Source organism: Lathamus discolor, chromosome 3 (genome assembly GCF_037157495.1).
Source record: "Lathamus discolor isolate bLatDis1 chromosome 3, bLatDis1.hap1, whole genome shotgun sequence".
Taxonomy (NCBI): Eukaryota; Metazoa; Chordata; class Aves; order Psittaciformes; family Psittacidae; genus Lathamus; species Lathamus discolor.
In genome coordinates, this window is record NC_088886.1 from 46415386 (window position 1) to 46440679 (window position 25294).

Genomic DNA, 25294 nt, shown 5'->3' on the forward strand with positions numbered 1-25294 from the left:
CTTAGTCTATTTGAATGATCCATCTTTTCTTCCATTCTGTGAATGCACAACCCCCACTGTATGCTCTGGCTCCTCCTTTACATAGCCCGTGTCCGAATTCTAGATTGGAGGGGAAAGCTTGTCATATGTGTTGTATTTGGAGCTGAATGAGCTGCAGCAGTGGGGTTAAAGGCCCAGAATGAACCAGTGAGCTGACAGACAAACAACTGCGGTGTGGTCCCAGCTAGGGATTTATAACCCTATCCTGTATCCTACTTGCCAACCCATATAGACCCTTTCTCTGGTTCATCTGGTTCCTCTTCAGAGGTCTGCAAAGGTTCTTACAACATAAAGTATCAGAGGATCAACCCCTTCCCTGAGATCCTTTGGACCTGCAGTATTGCAGAAATACTAATTTGTACTGGATGGGATAATCAGACTCTACAATGTGATATATACAGAGGATATAAGCTGCAGCCACAGGAGGTAGTTACACTTGTCTCATGATCCTTTCTCACAGAGCAAGGATGGGAACAAGCTGGGAAGCATCCTTATTCCTCAGTTACACACAGCTTTAACAGGTTCAAATACAGCACTGGCTGGCTTTGAAACACTTGGAATGTCTGCATGTTGGCCAGTTAATGTAGTGTAGCTCACTGCTCCCTTGGGAATTCAGGAGCAATAGAAGGAATCTGAAAGGGTTTCACAAACTCCTTCCATGTCTGAAGGCTGGCTGAGTAGCCTGCATGCTATATAGTACTGTAATTTTACCATTTTTAACAAGACGCATTTCATTTTGATCAGCTTACACTTCTTTTCTAAGGCAAAATACCTTGTTTTCTACTTTCCATAAAAACTGACAGAAGTCAATGAAACTGTTACTGATGTGTAGTCAGAAAAGCCTGTTTAGATGTCTGTGTAGACCATCTTACAGAATGTTTCAAATAAGGCATATAAACTCTAGATTGTTAAAGTTGAAAATGGTTGAGAACTGTGAATGGTGGGTGTCCTTGTAGTGGAAGCACTGAAATATGCGTGTTGGGTTTCTAAATGAGAATGCATAGCTGATCACTTCTCGCGTTCCTTATGTCGCAAACTTAGATTTCAGATAGCTGTGTGGCAGGTCTTAGCGATGAGGGGGGTTTTGGTGTGGTGTTGACTTTTTGTCATGACCAGCCATGTTTCAGGGAGTTGTAACATGGCATTTGAAGTCTTTCTGTGCTTCTCTAGCAGTTATACGGCAAGCACTCTCAACAGTCTCTTCAGGGGCTGCTACCAAATGATCCCACAAAGTTTTTTGCCCCTTTGGAGGAAGTAAGAGCATGGTCTCTAGGCAGCTATGTGTGGTCTACTAAATTCTTTTAATAAGTACAAGCTAATAGTTGAACAGATTCAAAGAGAGTTGTTACTGGTTTTATCACTTTGCAATGGAAGAAAGTATCAAAATATCAGTAATAAAAACTATACAATTTATTTTCCATAAAATTAAATATTTTACCAAATAGTAAACTGAAATATATGGAGTAATTAGAAACTTCGCTTTCTGCTTCTATAGCATAAACCTTTTCCACCCCAACATACAGGCAGCTCAGACTTGCTGTTGCTAATTGCCCTCCAGCTCACTTGCATATCCAAGGTCGCTTACCAGTTTTACCATATAACCTGCTCTCACACAGGGAAGTTGAACCATATTCTTTGACTTACTGTCAATGTGTTATGCTAATTTAGGTGGGATTGTCTTCAGAACTTTTGGTATCTTCATTCACAAATTGTCTTTTGTCACAAAGAGATGAATTGCCTTGTATCTAACTGTTATAACTAAATTCCTAAGTCCTGTCAATTTCGTTTACAAAGACCCTGGTGCACTATGAATCATGCTTTCTGTGAGGCACCCAGAGGTTTACGTATCTCTTAGCATTTATTCAGTTCAACCTAAGGTAAATTTATGTGGAAATACAGGTTGACTGTAGGAATCCCCATCTGTATTTCTATATGTTTTACGTATTTTTATATTTTTCCATTTTTCCTCTGAAATGCTTTATATTACACAGTTCTTCAGGAAACTGACTTGCAATAGCAAATGTTAGAGGTTCATGCTTTTGCCTCCTATACCTTGTTCACAAGGAAAGGCACAGAATAGGGTTTAATTTGCTCCTAGCTTTACCTTTATAGCTGTCAAATAAAGAAGATGCCATTACTCTCATTTTCTATATTGTTTTTTTTCTTTCTGAAGCCTGTTTTGCTTATGGCTCCAGCTGCTCTCAAATATGCTTGTACCTGTCAACACTCTTTTAAGTTCTAATGAGCTGAAGTGTACCCTGGTGGTGTTGATCAAGAATGAGCACTGCTTGCTAATACTTCTTGATGTTGGTGTTGCTAAGCCATAGCTGTTTTTCTGTTCTAGTACTGTGCTGTGTCTTTCCTCTATTCTCATTCGTTTCTCCTTCTTTCTTTCTTAGTTTATGGCTCCTTCTTCAGGTTTCCTCTGCAGCACTATGTCCTTGTTGGACTTCAGCTCCTTGAAACAGGTGATGCCAGCTCTTGAAGCACAACTGAAATGCTTGCCTGAGCCTCCTTTGTGGTCTGTAAGAGGAAGCTGAATTAAGGATGACTGAGACAGCAGGTGTGGAAGGTGAGTGCCTTTTAGGCCGTTACCTCATTTCATTTACAAGACTCCATCCATTAAACACCCATAGCAATGCAGCCATATCTTGCTTTTCTGTTTAGTGTAGCCTTTTCAGGTTGGAAGCTAATACTGGGAAAGCCACTACCTCTTACCACCCTGACTGTGCAGTGTCCCAGGTGATTGGTAGGGAAGGACTGGGGATCAAAAGGACTCTTGATAGTACTTACAGGTTTTGGAGAATGTCGGGATCATCTCTGTAGGGGTAAAGAAACATTGCACATGTCTAAATGGTGTCTGTGGGGCACTTACTTTAAAACTTCATCTCATAGGCATCTAAAGGAGGGAAACAAGACTGTAAATTGTGTTCACGACAGTCCATTTATGGAGAAGGAATGCTAGGAGTATAAGCATGCTTACAGGCAATGAGGGATGTTTCAGTCCTCATACTCCAAAACAATGTATGGTGTGAATATACCAACTGAGCACTCTGCTGATTCAGAAGCATAGTCTTTGAATATGCTTAGATTTTACAGCCAGGATGGAAAGAGGAAAAGCATCAAAGAAACTAAGGGAAGGTGCAGAGGGCAACAAACTGAATGGCAGTGTAGTTAAAGTATGCAGAGCCTTTATTTAAAGGGTTCTGAGAAAGGACACTGGATTGAATAGTTGATAATCCAGCTGAACACAAGAGGGCTACAGTAACACATTTTCTCTTGACAGAGAATTCTGGATGGAGCTTTATTAATGTCTGTCTACCTTTTGGCCTGCTATTAGTTTTATGCAGCTGGGAAACGAAATAAAATGCTACCCTTTACTTTTGTACACTTATCAGTTGGGTACAGGCTATAAGGGCTTGCGACTGCTATTTTTTAACACTTTTCTAGTACTTTAAACTGCTGGGATTACTTCCTGAACATGCTGTTGCTGCTGATAAGGTACCAAAATCTGTGGCACAGATAGATAATTAGCTGTGTTCTCCAGTGATATGAATGCTTTTTTCTACACTTAAATTATGGAGAATCCAGATTGTGTGAGCAAATAAGGAAAAAGGAACATTTGTAAAGCAAGGCAAAATTGTCTGGAAAAGTACAAACTCCTGTCTGGTAACCAAGAACAAGTGTTAGATTGCTTCTCTATTGATCCGAAGTGCAATTAAAAGCTACCTCCTGCAGCTGAATTTAGATTGGGCTTTTAAAGTTTTCTCTTTCCCCTACGGATCTAATACCAAGTGGAAAAAAACCTGCACAGCAGGTCTCCTGTAGAGTCACCAAGTGGAGTGTGCATCAGCCTGAACTCCTGGTTCCACACAGGGCTGCCTACTGCAGTAGTCTATGGCTCTGGGTGCCTGGCAGCAGTTCAGTTTAGGTGCTGAGAAAAGACACTGAGACGTGTTGCTAGAATCAGTGTAAATGGCCAGTGATCTGCTTCATTTACTGTGGTAGAGTCCGTAAAAAGGCTTCTTTCTGCAGTAAAAAGGTCTTTTTCAAAGGGATTTTGGCAGTTTTTTGAGAGGAGGTGAGAACCTTATATTCAGTTCTCTCCCTGCTGTTCTTTAGACAGTGGTTTGTGTCTCTTAATTGGTGCTGTCAGGATTTGTTTGTTTTCCTGGAAACATACATGAATATAACTTCCCAGTCAATTGCAAATCATTAGTGAATGTATAGTTTTACTTATATGTCCCAGTATTAGCTTCTGCAGTCCACAAAGCTTTCAGAGGTTAGGAGGGCCTAAGACAAAGGTCGTTGCAGTTTTAGGCATCTGGCATTCTAACAATTACTTCCTTTCAAGTAAATCATGTCCAAACTCACTGAAACCTACACCTAGGAGATAGAGAAGCTCTTACAGCAGCTTTAGGTACACAAGGCTCACTGTAACTCTTGTGAACATTTTATAACTTCTGAATGCAACAGGCTGCTAGAAGAATGCAATATAAGCAAAGAGGATGCAATACATAGTTGCACAAAAAAGCTGCTTGCTTCACTTGAAAACCTTTTCAAAGGACCCTCATGAAAGGAGTATGAGCATTTTCCTCCGGGCAGGGACAGAAGCCTTATGAGAAGGGTCTTAAAGCCTTTTTGCAGCCCATTTGAGTCAGCTATATAAATTTGCCTTTCTTTGCAAGCTTTTGTGTTCCAATTAACTGGACCTAAGGGAAAGACACGACATTTTTCTGGCATAAGATCACCCCACCAGCTAACCTGTGTGCCGCAGCTGCCTCCCCCTGCTCCCGTTGTTGTGTGACACTGATAACCATCAGTAGTTCCTACCTGGGGAGTCTGAGCTATCTTCTTTATCGTAACATTATGCAGGCAGTCAGTGCTAGTGAATGAGAGACAGGGAGGGGAGAATTCCAGCTCCTTACTGCTCTAGTTGGCCAGTGATTGAGTGTAGCCTGGCTTTCCATGCAGGAAAGCATCTAATTTAGGCATGTTCCTGTATCTGCAGCCTTGTTTCTGTAGGGCAGCAAAATTCTGTCTGCTAACCTGCAAGACTGGCCATAGTGAGTTGACATTGGCCACTGCTGCTGATGTGCACTGTATGCATGATGTGTTTGCTGCTGCTGCTGCTTTTTTTCTGATGTAGTTGCCAAAAAACAAAAGCAGCAGGCTATTTCTCTTAGGTTAATGGGCCTAATTACTTTGCATAGAAAAGTAAGGTTACAGGGAAGCCGTTGTTAAGCAAAAAGTTACTGGCCATCACCAAAGTAAATTACATAGGTAAAATGTAGGCTGAACAGAGGTGTTTTCATGGAACCTGGGGGGGCGGGGGTTGTGGGAAGGGGTGAGGAGAGTGTTCATCCCTTAATTTCGTGTTAATTTTGGAGATGAAAGTGTTGATGCCCCACATCTGTAGTACAACTGCACTATGATGCCCACAATCTTGCATTTTAGGCAAATCCAGTTCCAAGCATTCACAGAGACGTGGCTTCCCCAGTCGTGCAGTGAGATCTGTAGACACTGCCCATTTACCAACAGTGAGGAACATTTGGGGCTTAAGTGCAAAGCAAGCTCTTTGTTCTGCATAGGCCGCAACGGGCAGAGCAGAGGGCTGCAAGAGACAGGAGCATGGCCGTGGTCGTGTGGAAGCTAGATGTTTACTAGATGTTTACCTGCTGCGAAGGCACCATGGGTACTGTGGCACTTGGTGTGGCCTGTTTACTGGTTCAGCTATCTTTCAGAGAATCTAGGGGAAGGTTTTGGTCTACTTTAACAGATGCTGATAGCAGTAAGCATGTATTTGACAGGTTTACTGAAGGCAAGATAGCACTCAGGAAAAACCAGCGATGCCAGTGCTGTCTGGCAGCATGGTGCAGTGTATGCTGCACCATCTTGATGTGGTCTGTAGATAGTGCTGTTTTATGGGCCCAGGATATGTACTGAGGAAGTGACAGGCCAGAGAGAAATGAGCAGGTGAAGTATGGGTGAGATCTGTAGGCAGCAGGGACTTGTACTTCTTGTGTTGTGCACTTCAGAAGTGAAACCAGAGCACTTAGCAGCTGGCGCATGTGTTGTGCTGCTTGACAGGATAGGGCTGGAACTTACAGAAAACAGAACTGAGCAAGCACTGTGAACTGCTAGCATGTCTATCTAGACCAAATTCTTCACCGTGAGGGTGGTAAGACAGTGGCGCAGGTTGCCCAGAGAAGTTGTGGCTGCCCCATCCCTGGCAGTGTCCAAGGCCAGGTTGGACGGGGCTTTGAGCAGCCTGTTCTAGTGGAAGGTTAGAACTAAATGATCTTTGAGGTCCCTTCCAACCCAAACCATTCTGTGACTCTATAAATCGAAGCTTATGGAGGGCAGAGAGGAATAGGGTCATCATGCATGCTTAAGGAAATGTGTAAGTTACCTTCACACTGTTAAAGGAGCACACCCTGCACATGTTCTCTGCTCCTGTAAACAAGCATTTCTAACTGGGAGTGGATTTCAGCCCAGCTGCCCTTTCAACTGTGCACAAACAATTGGCTTTGACCAAGGGACCTTTTCCACTTGCTGAAGCCAGAGGCTGAAGAGGGGTTCTGCTGGTGCCAATCATTGGCACCACAGTGTCCCCTGGAGTCCCTGAGCTCCTTTGGATTTCCCTTTCTCGCTGATGACTCATGTGCATCACAGAAGAGCAGGGCACCAATCTGCGCAGAGCAAATGGGAACCACATCCTATATCCAGACACACCACGCTTGGGGCTAGACGCATGCTATGCACTGCGGAATGTATCTTCCTTAGACTACAAACATGGGACTTAAACATCCTAAGTCTTCTCATGTTATGCTCATGTGGTGTTTTGCATCTGGATCAGGCTCCCGGTAACAGCTTGAGAAGACTTAGGCCCGGATTTAGAGCTTTAGATTCACGTGCTGAGTCTGTGGATATTGCTCATTTTTCGGCAAGAGCTGCTTATCAGCAAATCCCTGCCAGAGGTTACAGGGGTTTGCTGATCTACCAGCAGAGCTGCTCTTGTTTTGCTCTCTCCTTCAGCTCTGTCAAAAGACACAGGTTAGCAAAGCCTAGCCATTTAAGATATTTCAACTATTTGAGTTTCATTTTGATGGTGATGGGCTGCAGAGCAATCATGCTGGTTGCTCTACCACAGTGTCTAGGGTATGAATGCTTGGAAGGGGAGCAACCAGAGCCGATGGAAGACATGAACTGCGTTTTCGTTTCACTGTGGCGAGAAAGGCACCTTTTGCGTGGGTAACACCTGCCCGGGGTCTGGGTCAGCCCATGTGCGGGGACGCGGTCTCTGCAGCCCTGCCTGTCACCGGCACCCTCGCTTCCCGCAAAGGCCGGCCTGTGAGGAGCTGTCCCGGGGACAGCCCGACGCCGCCGGGGCCCCTCTCACCCCCCGACGGCGGTGCCCGCGGGGAGTCCCTGCCCGTCGGTGTGCCCGTTCGCGGCATTGTGGGAAGGCGCGATGCGGCCGGGGCCTCACCTGGCGCGGCGCGGGGCGGGGAGGGGAGGGAGGAGGGCAGGAAGGAGGCGGCCGGCAGCCAGCCCGGCAGGGCCGGCTCCGAGCCCGCCGCCGCCACGCCATGGTAAGTGGGCCGGGGCTGCCCTGCGCCGCTGGTGCCGCGGCCGGGCCGGCGGCGCAGCCCCCCTAGACGGGCTCTTTCTCTGTGCTTCCTCGGCGGGGCGGGCTGGAAGCAGGGCGGACGGGAGCTGCCCCCGAGCCCCTCAGACCCGCGGGGACCGGGTTGCTCCACCCGGAGCCGAGACCCGGCGCTTGGCCGACTGGGGACCCTCGGCGGGGCCGGCCTGGACGTTGCTTTCCCGAGAGCCGAAAGCAAACAGAAATGTTTGCTCGCTGCCCGAGAAAGCAAAGTCCCCGCGGAGGTGGGTTCGAACGTGGAGCCGCTCTGCTACCCGGCTGCCCCGTCCTGGTGTACCTGCGGAGAGGGCAGGTCCCGGAATGGTGCGGCAGCGGCTCCCTTGTGTTTGGAAGAAAGAAACTTGGGTTTTGGTCAATAATCATTCCGCTGGAATAATCCGAGTTGGCTTAAAGTAGAGGTAAAAGGTGTTCTTCGGAAGGTGCATGCCAGCCTGCTTGCGAGGGCTGTGCCGGCTGCTCCGAGCAGCAGAAATGCCATCTCCGAGCAGGCTTGAACAAGGTTAGCACCTGTTTTGAGGAAATGGAAGTTATATTCTTTTTCTTGTTGCCTTGTGACCGTTGGGGTGAGCTGGGGTCATGCTGACAGCCTTTCATAGCCAACCAGGAAAACAAGGCTGTTACAGAGAGGCTTTATAAAGTCTTCCTGTAACTTGAGGAGCTGAGGTTCAAGTCGGCTCCAGTGCCTGGAGAAGGATCGAATGTGGTTTCATAGGGATCTGTGTCTGCTGGCTGGCTCTGGGGCCAAAGCGGAGCAGTGCTGGGCAGTGGGGTTTCTTGTAACGGGAGCACTGGGAAGAGCTTTTCCCCCACGTGTATTCCCTGGTGCAGGGTAACTGGAAAGCTTGGGCGGCAGCCTTGCCTCCAGCTCAGCTGCCTGGTCTCATGGGGGTCCTAGGAATTTAGTTCTGCTTTTCCATCAGTTAATGCGTCTGTGAGACAGCATATGGGTCTGGTTCTCTTCCTTGTACGTTGTCTATTGGCAGCCAGTGTACGTGTGCAACCCAGCTCCGTGGTGGGCCAGAGGTGGCAGCAGCAGCTTGTTTCAGTTTGGAAAGGGGCAGCAGCCCTTCAGGTTGAAGGGCTGGCAAGCAGGCTCTTGGGAAGAAGGCCTTTTGGCACTCCAGTGCTGTGCTTGGTGGTGGTTTGCTGGGATCAGTAAAGGTTGCCGTGGTTATTCTCTTTTGTTAAGCGTGTTGACCAATATCCTCATAATAATGGCTAGATTTTCCCCAAGGAGGACTGCGGGCTCTCAAGCAGTGAGATGGTCAGCAGTGCCTCTTAACCGAGAAAGCATCTTGCTGCTTGGTAATTCGGACTTGGGGCAGGTTCTGCAAGTGTGCCCGGAGCTGCTGTTTTGTACAGTTTGTCTGCTGTGTACATCTGAAACACCAGTTACTGGCAGAACGTAAGTCTCTCAACTCCTTCATCGGAGGCCAAGTTTCGTTGTTTCTATCCTCAAAGGCAGAACTAAGTTGTTTCTTTTCAGTAGTTTAGCCAGAATGCTAAATATGTGTTAGTTTAGTGTATTTAGAAAGGTGTACCTGTCATTACGTTTGCAAATATGTATGCACAGTAATGAATTTACAGATGGCAACACAGTCTCCACACACCCTAAGTCTCTATGTAGATATAAGCTTTCTGGTTACACCCCGAGACAGCCCTACATACCCACTTCCCTCAGGTAAAGCTTATGTAAACAACTGGAGCTCCTATTTTGCTCTTGAAGGTCAGTAAATATGGGAGCTGATTTCAGGGAAGCTGATCTCAGAACTCTCCCTGATGCATGCACTTCGCAAATGCCAGTTTTCAAAGCACTCACGGCGGTCCCAGGGGAGCGCTGCTTACAATACTGCTGCTTATGGACAATTTGGAGACTGTCTGCTCTATTGATTTTTATAATTTTATAAGGTGAGTGTGCATTCTTACAATTAATTATTTTTTTGTCCTTTTCTGAGGTCATAATACAAACCCTTGCTGGTGTTATTCCATTAACTAGTGCTGCCAGCCTTACCCCCTTCTGTTGTAGAGCCAGTGCTGATGAAAGGGTGCTTTTGTCAGGCTGCTGTTTTGCTTAAAATTCTTCTGTCTGTCATCCAATCTCCATGAAGAGCTTGTTACACTGGGCTACGTGTCAAGAAATTAGGGTTACTGGATTACAAACCAAGAATAAGCCTTATTCAGGCTCACTAGTGAAGAACTTTCAACAGGTCATTTAAACTCTCTGTAGATCAGTTCCTCCAGTTTGGAATGACGTAGTTGTGCTTACCACCTTTTTTCTATGTTTTGAAGTCTGAGTGAAAGGTACTTGTGTGCAAATGGTATGGTGTCTTAGCAGGAAGGTTGTTTCAATTGTTTTCTCTGTTGCAGATTTCCAGGGAAGTTTCAGGAAAGAGTCCGTTTAGCAAAGCTAACTTCACATCCGGCTGAGAAAGTCAGCTTTTCTGCCTGGCTGCTACTTTTGTAACATGCTTAAACAAAGACCTTTATGGTAAAGAGACTAAATTCTGCTCCCTGGCATATATGCGTGCAGTAGAGAAACGTGTCCTGAAGAACTGCTGTCTCAACAGAGTCGAAGAGCAGAGAGAGAGCACAGAGGAGAAAATGATTAGTTTCTCCAAGGATACGTGTTACTGTAGTCTCTCGTGCCTGTAAGTGTTGCGACACTTCGATCCTACTGCCACCTCAGTGTTATCAGTATTACTTTCATGACAGTCCATGGCTCTGCTTGCATAACTTTGAGTGCAGGACTGGTGCCTGCATGGTAAAGGTCCTCCTTCCCTCCATTCTGTGCTGCTCATCAGCACAATGAGAAAAATTAGTACTTGTGGGCATGATCTGAAATCCTGGACAAAGATCAAAGAATCCCATGGAGCACAGGGGCTCTAAAAATGGACTTGGCCTGACTAGAAAAGGAGTTGGCAAGCACTGTTTCCGTTTAGCAAGGCATTCGATACCAGTCGCTGGCCTAGAAGTGGAAATACTATTGAAGCTGCTGACACCTGGCTGGTGTTTGGCAGTGGACTTTCAGCTATTCTGAATGTTGACCTCACCAACAGTCTCAGTGACCTTAATTGTTAAAACAGACACAGGTCTGCAAAAGGTGTTTTCAGTGCTGCTGCACAGAATTTACTGTCCACAGTTTGAAGAATGACTGTTTTTTTCCACTCTGTGATGTAGCTGTGTATTGACCTAGCAAAGACGAACCTTGCTTCTAGGCATTTACCTCTGAAAGACAAGAAGGGCAGCAGATTAGAACAGATGAGGGAAGGAGAAAAAGTTGCAAATAAATGATTCTTGTTGTTTGAGGCAGTGTTCTACACTGGGGGAAAAAAGTCCCTGTGGTATTTCTTTGTTAATTTGTCTTGCAGTGAATTGTTAGTGTGTGAATAGATAATGGTAATGGAATGGGTCCTGAGTAGATAGACTTTTAAGCTTAGGAAGAGATGACTACAGGGGAAGAAATAGAAATGCATGAAGTCGTGAACACCAGCAAGAATGGTTGCTACAGGAAGTATTAGGGTACATCCTGTTAAATTTTTAGGCACTAAATGTAAAGAAAACAAAAGGGTGTCATAGGTGGCCTAATAGTTAAGGAAGTTCATAGAGGATGGGTCCACAAGTGCGTTGTCTGGATCTGGTTTCTGGCCATGAGTCTTTAAACCTGTGATTCCTGGAGACAGGACTACCAGAATGATTTTACACTTGCCATGTTACACATGCTGTGCCCTTCTGGAAGCTCCTCAGTTCAGAGTACTGCTCAGAGGGTGATCCATAATCTGATATTCAGTTACTCTGTCATTCGGTTGGGCTTTTGAGTAGTATTTTATGGGATTTGCCAGGAAAAATGTTTTCTAGGGTTCTTTATCTCTGAATGTTGATGTAGTCCTCTTCCAGTTTTATATGTTCTCTCTCTAGTACTCGCTCATTACAGACTGTCACTGTTAACACTAGAGAGCACTCTGGACTGGCTGGCTATGCAGTAATTGTGATGCACACTTCACTGTCTCTGGGTAATAAGCTCATTTCCAGAAAGCGAAAGAAATGTTATAATGGATCATCTGCTGATTCTTTGCTTAGATGATCTTTTAATTTATTTTCACTTGCAAATAAGGAAATTGTAGGCATGTCTCAGAGACAGGAGTTATTACTAGGACGTGGAGTGCCTGGAGGCCTTTGGAGAAAGCCATGGTATGTGGGGTAAGCAAATGCAGGAAGACAGCCGGAGTGTTAATGGGCAGCTGTGGCTATGAGGAGACAAAAATAATGCTGCCAAGTCTGTGGACCATGTAAAATGCTTGCTGCTTTTCTGTATCTTTCATCATTTCAGAGTGCCATGCTTTATAAACCATCCCATAGACCTTCTGCCTTCTGAAAGCACCAGTTATGTGCAAGAGCAGCAAAGGGACAAAATGATGAAAGTAGTGAAGAAACTGATGGTTCAGGGAGGACAGGTAGAGCTGCTCCTCCCTGAAGTACAAGATTTATGCTTTGGCAGTACATCAAGCATTTATATGAGCCAGTTGTAGTGTTTCCAGTGATGCCTAAATTAAAACCATGCTGCTCCTGTAAAAAGAATTCTTTCTGTATCTCATACACAGCTACTAATTACCATCCCTGCCCATTCATTTCCCTACTGTCCTATTCCTACAGGCTGTCATCTGCGTTTACTTGGCTGCTTTGGGTGTATGCTTTCTTGAGCAGCCCTTTGCATTTTTGCAGATGTTGCAGTTTAGAGTTGCAAGATCCAGTCATGTACAAATGGTGTTTCATTTGTGAGTAGGAATATAGCGTGCAGTCACTGGGGTAGGATGGGAAAGTAAACTTTACGTTTGTGTGTTTGAAGGCAAGCTTGACATGCCTTTCTGGCCAGGCATGTCTTTCTGGCCTAGTATGTCCTGGGTTTATGTTTCCTGATATCGCGGGTGTAACCCCAGCTATTGTATGCACCAGTCTCTTTTTCTTCTCTGACTGGCTGAATTTGTGTAGGATGTCCATCTGCTATCCTCTATTCAGATGAGAATGCAGGGCATTAAAATCCCTCTTCACCAGCCAGTAAATGCCTGTCCTTGCCTTGCTGCCTGACATTGGAGCTTGAAGGTATTTTTGCTCAGACACTTGAGTTCTTCATGGCTCATTAACCAGTGCGGGAATTCCTGTGGGGTCAACACCCTCTGCTTAGTCTCCTGAGGTGTGTGATAGACACAAACCACCAAGGAATGAGAAACTGAATGATTTTTTGTTTGAAGAAAATGGAAAAATTTGCTATGTTATGAACTGTATAAATATGCTATGTCTCAGAATGCTGTATGCTGGAAGGAGAACATGTGAAGTGTTGGGTAAGTGTCTGTCTGCTCTGAGCTCTAGAAAAGCCATGGGGTGGTGAGACATTGGAACAGGCTTCTCAGAGAAGCTGTGGCTGCCTCATCCCTGGCAGTGCTCAAGGCCAGGCTGGACAGGGCTTGGAGCAACCTGCTCTAGTGGAAGGTGCCCCTGCCTGTGGCAGGGGGATTGGAACCAGATGAGCTTCAAGGTCCCTTCCAACCCAACCCATTCTATGAAACACTCGCAGCTCAACAGCCACCAGGCTCAGGAGATGGGGATGGGGAAGGCTGTCATGAAAAGAGCTGGATGAATGAATGGCAGAATTATTTTTTGCTCCACTTTTTCATCCAAGAGGCTGAATTTTGGGCCAGCATAAAGCATTTTGTCAGATAATGTGCTTTGGCCTTTCCTTCTGTAAACAATGGTTGCTACTTTTATGCTTAGATTATTAAAGCCATGATGGTTTTTTACCTTAATGAAAAAATGACATTTTAAAAGGGAAAATAGAGAATTTCTCTGTTGAAAATGACTAAAGGAAATGCTTCAGCATTTCTAAAAAACTACTCTGTGCTCTTCAGAGTCATTCACAAATGAGATCCTAACTCACGTGAATCTCTGGTCCTTCTGGAGCTCAGGTTTTCTGTGGGCATCTTTGCTGGCAACTAGAGGGATGAGTGTGAGGCTGCTGCAGACCTGCAGTGTTCCTGCTGCACCAGGCACGGGCATCCCCAGGCTGAAGCACTATCTGTCAGCTGGCTGAGGCACCTGGAAACTCCTCACCTTCTGATGTACCCACCCTATCCCAGAGCAGGGCTTTTTAACTCTGCTCCTTGGAAGCTCAGAGGCAAGGGAAGGGCACTGCAGGACCTTCACAGAGCAGGGCTTTGCTGATGAGATAAACTGGAAATGAAACTGAAAGAGGCCGCACCTTGAGTCAGAGTCCATTGGGCTAGATTTTAGCTCTGTTTCTTCATCAGGTGTTCAAGGAACAGACTGGGAAAATGGCTTCTTGTGACTGTAAAGTGCACTGGGGCTATAGCAAATGAGGGGTATCTCTCTGCAGGTTGTTCAGCCTCTCCCCTTGTCTCCTCCTGCTTATAGTAGCCTAGTGAAGATTTCCACTGCCTCCCAAAAATGTGTAAACAAATAAAAACAACTCTGAGAGCCCAGCCCAGGAGACAGAAGGGATGTGATCACCCAGTTAATAATTGTACTGAGTGTCTTCAAATTGTGCTGCTTTCTGTAAGGTCAGCCAGCTAGCATCCCTGCAACTGTCTGTCCCTGGAGCTGAGACTGAAGGTGTGAGTGCCATCTCTCTGGTTCACACAGCTATGGTGTGGTCGCTGGCCTGCTCTTAAAGTGCAGGGTTTGAGACAGGTTTTATGCAAACCTTCTGCCTGGATCTGTTCTTGCTTATTGGCTAGAAACAAGAGAAATTCCACATGCAGGAATAAAAAAGCAGTGATTTATGAAAACTGAGATAATTACCCTCTGTAAAACCAGGATGTCATTGCCTGCATCTGCATCTTAGGAGGTGTACTGCAAAGCTGTGCTGTCTCTCCTCTCTCGAGAGGGGCTGGAAACTAGGCTTTGCTGTTAGTGGGACATCCAGCAGCCTGAGAGGAGAAGGCGCAAACATGCCTGTACTGTAAGGAGGATGTTGTTGAAGGAATGCTGCCCGTTTATGAGAAACGAGCCAAGGGTGGGAGGAGTAGATCTGCTGGAGGCAGCGATAAACAGGAGCAGAGCTGGAGGGAGCTTGTGGTGCACTTACAGCTTTCTTGAGCTTTGTTTTCTGATCCTTAGGAATCAGAAGTGGGGACCATCAAGATGGTTTTGGCTCAGCTATACTCTTTTGATTAGAGTTTTATTTAACTCAAGTGAGGCTATCAATGAGGTTGTTGTTTGGATCAATACTGTAAATATCCTCTATTAGTATGCTGGTCAATTTAAAATCTTAAGCAATAAGAAAAGGGTGATTTCTGCATCATGAAAAGCATGAAATCAATGTGTAACTGTAGTCATGTGTGCCTGTAATGATCCGGCACAGCTTTTATTGCATGGACTTTGGATGTATTGTTTAGGGGAAATTGTTCAGAAATTTTCCTAATGGAGATTAAGCGAAAGAGAATCCTGTGCCAGTTAGGCAGCAATACGCTACTATGGTATTTTTGTGTTACTGTTTTTTCACTTACTTTCTTTTTTCTTATTTGCTTCTGTTATGCTGACTAAATAAGTGTTTTAAAGCAGAGATTCTACAGTATTTAGCAAACATCTGTCAGCTTCTGCACTGCTGTGAATAAAAGTTTTTAGTAGCAGAGTAAACAAGTAAGGAAGTAGCCTGGTTTGGATTTTGCATCATTACTTTTAAAGCCTCACGTGTGTGTATGAAAGGTCAGTAGCCAGACGGGCACTTGGGGCAGCAGCAGAATACCAAAATACCTATACTTCAATGTGCTCTTACTCTCTCTCTTCCTGATGTGGCTGCATTGTTAATGCAGTAGCTGTCCGTTGAGTGTGTTTGTCCAATCCTAAGGGCCTGGCATTCCAAACTATCTGTGTGTTCATAGTGTAGCTATTTATTTTTTCAGGGAAAAAATAGAGTAGTTATTCCTCCCCCCCCTCAAAAAAAAAAAAAAAAAAATCAAACTAATAGAAAACTAAAAGGAATTTTTTATTCTCTGAATGTTTCAGAGGAAAAAAACCCGCAAATCAGCAAATGGCTGGAATACTTTGGATGCTCGTACTTTTTCAAAGAAACAGTTTAGTGAAAGTAGTATTTGTTCATTTTCAGATGTGATGGGAAAATAAAAACTAATGAAAAATTTCTGGACAGAAATATGTTGGGAAATATTTGTTCATATTGGAGAAAAGAATGAAAAATAATAAACAGAATATGAACTCAGGCTGAAACGGTGCGAGAAGGTCAAGCAGACTTCAAGAGGGTCAGAATAAGAGAACTTGATGATTAAAAAGTTGCTTCCTCTCCACCAGGTACAGCCAGTCAGTCTGGTTTTCCCCAGGCCCCTGTCAGCAGCCATTGCCATGTCAGCAGCCAAAGGTGTGGCTTTATTCATCCCACTTTCCTTTTTATGTGGTCTATGAGTTTTTCTTTATTAGCATGTCGTATGTTACCTGTTGCCCTACTGGCAGCAGCAGGCTTAAACTGGAAGTTTCTAAGGAAAATGGAAGAGTTTCCAGGTTCTGCCAAGCTGTCTGCTTTGGAATAGTTATTCCTAATTTGCAGATCTTAGTTAGCTTGTGAGTTTCAGGAATCTTTCTGTTTTATAAAGGTGGCTTTGTTTTGGGAGGGCTTTTAACTGAATTCGGAAAGGTTACAGCTGAGTCAGAGTCTAAGCCCAGTGTTGCTGAACTGAGAGAGCTACCTAGCTGAACAAATCCATGCCCAAACCAAGCACCCAAGGAAGAGAAGGATGTTTGCTTTTAGGTCTTCCAGCTGCCATCTCCTCTTCTGCCTTCCCTCCGCTTAGGCTCCTTGGAGACTTCCTATTTCCCTGTCCTCTCCCACAAAAGCACCTGGAGCAGCCAGATGCCACAGAACAGGTTTGAAACCAGTCAGTAAATGTTAGTGCAGGTTGAAGTATGGGAGGAGGAAGAGCATTTCTAGCACAAGTTCTCAAAGTGGGGTGATGTAGAGCTTCTCTGCATTCACCCCTGGAGTTCACCTTGCAGGGATAAACATGCCAACTTTTACAGGTTTATGTCACTGGACAGTAAACTGGAGAAACTGGGAGTAAGGAAAGCTGCTTTGTTTTACTGTGTAGTTGTCTTAATTTGATATCCTTACAGGTGGTTTGTTCTGTATGTAATAGAATATATAGTCTGGAGCCCTTTAGACAGTTGTGCTAAACATTGCAGTACAGATTACGTTAAGTTTAAAACATCTGTAAAAGCAACAAATGGTCTGAGTTTGAAAACAGTGAACCAGCTGTGAAGTGTCTGATCAGCGTGGGTGTGAAATGACTGAATACTGGGTAAGGCTGCACTGAAGGGGACCTCCAGTCTTGGCAGGTTACAGTCCAGGAGACAAGCTTGGGTGAGCTGCTTATTGGATCATGACAGCTCATTAGCAAAAGGAAGGAGAGGTCTCCCAAGGAAGGTGAGGGAAAAAAACATCACAGTGTGTTAGTTTTGCTTATTTCTCTTACATTTGCTGTTTATGAACATGGAAACCTTCTCTATTTTACATTTTCAATGTCTGTTCAATTTACTGTTAAATTATTTCATGTCCAAGTCTACCACTGGATGTTTTGTAGCCCTGAAACTGAAGGTATTGTTTGTTATCCTGGTACGGTTTTGTTTACCTGTATAAAGCAAAAGGCCCCATAACTTCCCAACCTGTTGTATACTTTACAGCTGTAATTGATGCAGAGATACATGATAAGGGGATAGAGTTCAGGTTGAGAAATCTGGTTTAAATGCTTGGTTTTTAAAAATCCCTATTTTTCCAACTATAAAACAGTGGCCTACAAGTATAAAATGCAGTCATTTAGGCTACTTGCAGATGTTTATGGAGATCAGTTTGCACAGTGCTGTGGGTGGTTGGGTCTGCTTTAGTGAAACAAGCTAATAAAATCACACTCAGCTCCTAGACCAAAGCTTGTCTCCACAGACTCTGCATGTGAAGACAGATGATGCTTTTCATAGGAACTGCACTTCTCATCCCGACCCACTCAGGCTTGGACCTAAAAATTCCCTCTGGCATGGGCCATGGATCTGGTGATTGTTAGTCACAGCCAGCACCCTAGAATGGTAGGAAAGAAAACCAAGCACCCTGCTTCAAAGGTATTTTGCTTAAGGCAAGTAATTAGCCTTTGTTTGCCTCTGGAATTAGACTTTTTAAAGATAAGTAAAATGTTTTGGGATAATCACCTCTGTATTTTGGCCACCGAAAACCAACCCAAAATTCCTTAGTCAACATCAATCTTGTCATTAGCAATATAGAAAAGCAAATATGTTTTCACAGTCAAGGAGCAAGGAACAGATGAGCTGTTAGATTTGTGTTTGTGCAGCACTTCAGTGTTTCCAGGTTTATTGATGCATCAAAATTTTTCCAGTGAGCTGTAGTGAACAGAGCTATGAGAGTGAGTATCGTGTTCTATCGTATCAGTGTGGCTGTACTGAATGAAACAACATATGTAGCAATTGGATGCTTACCACTCACAGGAATTAAGCCATTTAACCTCTTGAGAAGGTAATATTCTTTACTTTCTAGAGAGTTCCCCAGATTGAATGGACTTTAGAAATCAGTAAAAGGAAGAAAAGTCAAAAGAGGGAAAATGAACCCACAATATTTTTTAAGTATCTGTAATTTTCTAATATGTTGTTTTGCTACAGAAGCTCTCAACTGGGCAGTAATACATACCTAGGCTTGAGGGTACACTATTTTGCTGCAGACTGTAAAATTAGAAATGAACTATAATAGAGGCTTTTATCTGTTTTCTAGCTGTATATATTTCGATAATAGTAAAATTGCCCTATGAGTTATGCAGTTGCATTCTGCATATGAAACAGTGTGGGGTGGGGGATCTAAAAGATGGGATTTTTTTAAGCTTGTATATGAATCTTGATGTGTTTAAGAGCATTAGTGGATATTATTTGATTGCAAGGAATGTTGCCTCTGCTCGTGAAAGTGGTGGTGAAACAGCAATGGCATCTTCATAAGAAACAGTGGAGTTTTCAAAGCAGTTTCAAAAGGAAAGCATTTCAGTTTCGTATGGGTGAAGTATAACATCCTGAAGTAAGCTAATCAGCAGAAAATGGTGGTCATATTCACAGTGATTCTCTGGCTTGTGGGTATTTGACCTTTTAGAGGCATACGGTTGTTTTCCCAGAGATACATATACTACTTGCAGGCACTCAGATTTAAGGTCTTTTGGGTCCAATGGCTGAACCTAAGCTAGAGCACCCTTTCATCTTTCGTATAGAAGTACTGCAGGCAAATATATTTCTGAGGATGTGTCAAACAGCACAATCTTCTTGTGCTGAACATGCTGTCAGCTTTTGATAGGGACTCATTGACTAATTCCCTGCATTTTCAATCAAATCTGATCATCCTCTCCTGTCTGATTCACCATATTTTTAGGAATTTGTTTATCAGATAGCTGTTACCTGTGCCTGCCTGATTGCTTTTAAATGGACACCTGCTGAGCTGCTGCTCTTATCTGCAGAACCTACGCTGCTTTTCGAAATGCACTTATCTTTACAAAGGCTTTGGAGCTAATGTGCTGTGCAGCAAGAAAATAACTCTTCCGTTCATCCAGCTTGTCTTAGTGGACAAGTGTATGTACAGTAAGTACTGTCCCTTCATCTGATGGGATAGGGTATCTGACAGCTGGAACATTACCATGTCAAAACCCAGCTGGTTATATGAACAGAGAAAGGCAAGAACATGGTGCTTTGATCTTCACTGTAATCAGGCTACGTGTACTGCCAGCATCATAATTGTTTCTATTTAGCAAGCTCATCTGGAGAGTATTACAGGACTCAAAACAAAATCCTTGTAATTTTATCAAGCACACTAGACTAATGATGGCAAGAGCTGTATTTCCAGCAGCAGATCCTGCCACAGGCACATGAATAAAACAGTCCACTTTTCCCCAGAATGATCCACCTTTGAAGTCTTTCTCAATATAGTCAGAATTCTTATCTCTGGATTACTTAGTAAGTCTGAGATGTAATAGCTAGAGAATTGCTCTGAATTATGAATTAAAGCTTTATTTAAGAGCCAGTAGCATTTTTTTCTTCCCCTCCTTTCTTTCTTTTACAAAGAAGCTTCTCTGATGTATTTCTCTGCTTGGACTTCAACAGAGCCTGGAATGATTCTGTCTTTACGGAAGTCTGCATTATGATCTTAATAGTAATTGTGAACATTAACTTTGATCCTTGCTGGAGAGATGGAGTGACAGGGAAATACAGGTACAGGAATAAGATGGAATAGAAAACAAGAGGGAGAAGAGAGTAGTGTGTATATTGAAAAGCTATAAGGAAGGTAAGGCTAGGTTAATGGGGATGTGGCCAGGGACCTGCCAGCTCTTCTGCTGGGCATTTGCAAGGATTGGGGGTGAGGAAGGCATGTCTCTTCTTTTGATCCTCCCAGCATCAGGGGTAGCCTTGTCTCTGCATGGGCAACTGGCAGTGTGCCTGTTGTCATGAGCATGTCTGTGATTGAAGTTGGACATCCTCCAAGTCCATGGCCTCTCCAAACGTTGCTACTGGTGAAAAAATGATGGGGATGCCTGTCCAGAGCAGGGCAGTTCACGGTGTCTGCAGCCATTAGAAGCATATCTATCCCTACTAGGTTGTGGGGTTTTCTTCCGTTCAACGGAAGGTGTCCTGTTGAGATGGATGTCACGATGTCATCCTCAAAGATTTCTTGTGTTCTTAAAGCCATTTTCATGCTGTGGGTAGATGATTTATCATACTGCTTAAAGACTTAGTATGGTCAGTTATTTTAATCTGCTAATTAAAGTATTTGTATTGTGGTAATTTCTTCAGTAAAACTTGTCAAGCTATCTTTCCAAAGTAGTTGGTTTCTTCTGCTTCATATAGGCCTCTTCTATGAATGTGCTGCTTTGTTTGTGACCTGAAATAGTACAATACCAGAATTGTAAGTGATTATGATTACTATCCAAGTGTTCATATGTCTAGTCTTGTGCCACACTGCATCCTTGATCTCCCTAGCACTGTGGAATATAAGTCTTTATTCCCTTCACTAAGGTATCTAATCTTGCTGGTGGAGGGGTGGGGACCCTTCTTTCTCACTACTGCAAAGTGGTGATGTTCCTCCTGTTCCCCAAGGAAGTGGCAGAATAGGAAGCAAAGCAGATGTTTGCACAAGGTAAGGGAGGACGGGTGGGAGAGAATCCCAAAGGGATGCTGAGGGGAGAGTTCTCACAGGGAGGAGAGAGCTGCCAGGGTAAGAAACAGGAGAGGGATCTCTGCTCCTCTGCCCAGCCTCCCGCAGACCTCACTGATGGCGCGTCCAAACACCACACCAGGGCTGGAGGTGCCTTCACTGGGATCTCACAGATTTCAGTGTCAGGCAGTGGAATGTTCTTCTCTGGCCATGGCCCCAGCGTTAACCGTGTTGCTTTGTTTACTCTAGATACACTTTATACTGCTGTTCAGTCGGCAGGGGAAGTTAAGGCTTCAGAAATGGTACACGACGCTACCTGATAAAGAGAAGAAAAAGATCATTCGAGAAATTGTTCAGATTATTTTGTCTCGCAATCAAAAAACAAGTAGTTTTGTTGACTGGAAAGACCTCAAGCTTGTTTACAAAAGGTGTGAGTAATTTTATGAGAACATATAATTACTATTCATATAAATAACATGCGCTAGAACAGGGAAAATAAAGGCTCACTTTAAGAAAAACAGCATACAAAACACTAAGTGCTAAGCTAATAGGAGCCTGCCATCAGCAATGTAACTGTGTGTAACAGCACAGTGTCCCTGGATAAATTAGCAGTGTAAATTGTGGGTGCAGACTACTCACACAATCTGTCAAAAGAGAAAAAGGGGAATAACTTAATATTGGTGATTGAAATTTTGTTAGGAGGCTTTAGGCTTCACTGCTCCCAATTCCCCAAGGCAGCCTGCTGAGACATGTGCTGGGCTTTTTCAGACTCTTTGGGTGGTTGCAGGAACTGTTCTGAGGCAATGTCAACATTGTGTCATATTTTGTCTTTGAAATAGTTGTTGCTCTGGAAGGTGTTAATTCCCTTTTCCTTTTCCAAACAAATCACTGGTCCCCAGCTACAGGATGCTCAGTGTTCACTGACTGTTAATTCTTGTAGCAAACAACAGTAGCCTTAAGGTGTAACACGCTACAAATTAAGCAGCATCTCCCATTTAGCAAAAATTAGAGTTCCCTGCTGTGACGGATGTAAACATCTGACTAGATGATGTGACAGACTGAGCCTCCAGCCACAGCACCAAAGACTTGGTGTAGATCACTACTCCCATCTTGGGTTGATTTAAACAGAAAGTTTTGCTGCCCGGTTAGTCATGAAGATTTTTTGGTTTAAGCAGTTTCATACCTTATGTAAAATACTGTCAGTCATTTGATGGCCAGTAGCCTTCCACCTTTATTTTTGCTTTCATTTTTGTTAATAAAGACCAGTAACATTCTACAATTTAATTAACTCTGCTTACTGTGGTGCTGTTGCAGCAGGTGAGTAGTACTGATTTACTGTGAGGTTTATTAAGACCAGCGTTGGAGGCATCCCACTTTGCCAAGAGTGGAGTTTGTTCTTCTAACTAAATTAATAATTCCTTTAAATTATCTTTTTAAGTGTTCTCTGGGACACCACAAGAATAAAAATGTGTTATTTGAGAGACCAGATTGACACTAACTGTCATTTATGTGACTTATAAGAGACAGAACAGAGCACTGAGGATCCAGCTGTTCACTCTCACATTTTTGCCTTTGTTTCCTTAGGTATGCTAGTTTGTACTTCTGTTGTGCAATAGAAGACCAGGACAATGAACTCCTGACACTAGAGGTCGTTCACCGATACGTAGAGCTTCTGGACAGATACTTTGGAAATGTAGGTTTCACTTTCCCTTATGAACTGCATTCCTGGCAGTCTGATGAACAAACAGTTGTCTGAAGCTGTTTTAGTTTGTGTTTCTATCTGCACTGTTTGCCCTGTAGTCTCTTTCAATCCAGAGTGAACTCATTAGTAGAATATTTCATAAAATAGTGCTAAAACTATCAGAAGATTGTTTTTCCACCACCACCTTCCCCTAGTTAATCTTCATGCTTTGTAAGCTTGTCTTGGAATAGAATTTGAGGGGAAACTTGAGGAAAATTATTTCGGTCCTGTGTGACAGTGCTTTAGTTCTCTTTCCTGACATCTTCAGGTATGCTGGTTTTGTTTGTTTCATAATATTGTGTAACAGCGAAGGATATAAACAAGAAGAAGTGGGTGTTTTTCTTAAAGAAAATCTGAAGAAGGTTAAATAAGTCTTTAAAGACTGCAAGAGACCCATCTTTTCTATGGATATTCTTGAAATAGTCCCCACTACCTTAATTCATCTCTTATTTAAATCACTGTGCCATGACTTGTGTTTGTACCGCCTCAAAACAAGAAAGCAGTTGGTGATGCAAGGCCACTAGGACAGGGAATTTGTCTTGCTCTGTGAAACTGTGCATGAACATATGTAACCCATATTACAAGTGCTATATGAGACCTACTGTAAGGTTAGTAGGCTAGGAAGTCAGCTTTGTTCTCTGAAAACCGGTATGAATGTAGTGTATTAGATAAAAAAACAAGTGGAATATCTTTCCTGTAAGTCTAGGCTATTTGTATGAAGAGAATTATGGGTAGAAGCTGCAATATTACATAATAAGAAGTATTCTTCATCCTCCTAACTGCCAGAAGAGTGTATGTGTTGAACAAGTTTGATCATCTTAGCAACTTTTGGCCCAGTAGTGCTTCTAATGCTGCAAAAGTGATTTAAATGTGGGGTGTTCTTTTGTTCTGGCAGGTGTGTGAGCTGGATATTATCTTTAATTTTGAGAAGGCTTATTTTATTCTTGATGAGTTTATAATTGGTGGAGAAGTACAAGAAACTTCAAAGAGGTCTGCAGTGAAAGCCATAGAAGACTCTGACATGTTGCAGGAGGTAAGCCTGAGGAAGGCAAAAGACAAATACCTCATCTTCTTATATCTTCTGTGTTTGACAGGAGCTCAAAATATGGCTAAGCACCTCTGATAATTACCTAAGTGTGACTTGTGTTCAGTTTCAATAGGTACAACAATGCAGTTAAGATAGCAGTTACATAAGCTTTCAATTCAACCCTCTTGCATCTTGCGGAATTACTGGGAGGCTCTTTATATACTGCTGTTGCTCTCTTGCAGTTTAACTGCTAAGGTTTCTTGGGTATTATATTAAGAAATTGTTTAAGATATATCTAGGGTATTTATATAATATAAGAACATAATCTACAATTATATTGTATGTATACATACGTATATCTAAATGCAGAAAAATATGTTTTGCTAATATATTGGAAACAGATGACCTACTATTAACATTTAAAACTGGAAAGAGTAAGTGCTGGCAAACTCCGCTTTCATTCAGAAACACCTGGGTAGATTTTCTGCAGGACACAGGTATATGTAACCTTTATTCAGACCTCTGCAGGATTCTCTTGTAATATACCGCTGAGCCAGGAATGGCAAAAGTACTTGAATGTGATGGATTTACTTCATTTCTTCCTAGGTAGTGAAGGATCCATTGTAATACTGAAGGGAGCAGTTTTTCACAGTGGTCTGGCATTAGCATATGAAACTAAGCCAGCTAAGTAGAAAGACCTATACATGATGAGTTTCGCCACAACTGTGATATGTCATGATTTCAAGATCAGATTCTAATATGCTGTAAAATGTTTTTAAAACAGAATTATTTCCACATTTTAATTAATCTGATCTAATTCCATGCAAAACTACACTGTCTGTAAAGAGGAAAGAAGGTTTGATTTGAGAGGTTACTTTACTGTTCCATAATGCTCCATCAATTGACTCTTCTTTTTTTCTTTCCCCAGACAGTGGAAGAGTACATGAACAAGCCTGCATTTTAATGTTACAGCTACCTGGAGAGAGAACAGCTGTATGCACCTGTAAACTGTACTCCCTAAAATTGCTTCCCAATGTGCCAGAGCCTCAGAGAAATACCAAAAGCAATAACTAAAGGGGTTTGTTTGTATAATTGTGAAGATGAAGGTCAGCTAATGTAGCACAGGGTTCAACAATTCTGTACTTGCCTTACTGTGCATATGAGTTTCTCAGAATTGTTATTACCCTTCCTGTAGTTTCTCTTCTCCTTGGTGGACTAAACACTTGTTTTGTACCATGCCTTTTTGCTACTGGTTTTGTCATCATAAAATGTTACTTTGATGGTACTTTGAAGAAGTATTTTTACTGGTTTTAGTCCACTGCTGACCGTATGACTCTACTTTTGTACAAATGTCCATTTTTTTGAATGTAATGATTATTCTGCTCTAATAATAACTTTTTTCCAAAAGCTAAATTGTTGTGGGCCTTGACTTCACAAGTGTGTCTTGAAAAGATTAAACCACCTAGTTTAGGAAGAAATGTGCTTCTCTTTGGACCAAGCCCCTTTCTTTCACTATCTTCCTTCTATTTTCTGCTCTAGTCTGCTAATAAGACTGCTCCAACTGCTACTAGCATGCACTCCACACCTCTGGTCTGAAAGACTGTTCTGACTCAAGGT

The 25294-nt window shown here is 43.2% G+C and overlaps 1 protein-coding gene across 2 annotated transcripts; it reads left to right on the plus strand.

The window, feature by feature from the left end:
- The first annotated feature begins 7555 nt into the window (after positions 1-7555).
- On the plus strand, positions 7556-25090 carry AP1S3 (adaptor related protein complex 1 subunit sigma 3). 2 transcript variants are annotated; one of them, XM_065675014.1, is made up of 5 exons: positions 7556-7634; positions 21159-21337; positions 22494-22602; positions 23546-23683; positions 24606-25090. In XM_065675014.1, exons 1-5 carry the CDS (start codon positions 7632-7634, stop codon positions 24639-24641), a joined length of 465 nt encoding a protein of 154 aa, XP_065531086.1. In that variant the 5' UTR covers positions 7556-7631; the 3' UTR covers positions 24642-25090. The 2 variants fall into 2 exon arrangements, with proteins under 2 accessions (XP_065531086.1, XP_065531087.1); XM_065675015.1 differs by lacking the exon at positions 7556-7634 and adding an exon at positions 20169-20457.
- The last annotated feature ends 204 nt before the right edge of the window (positions 25091-25294 follow it).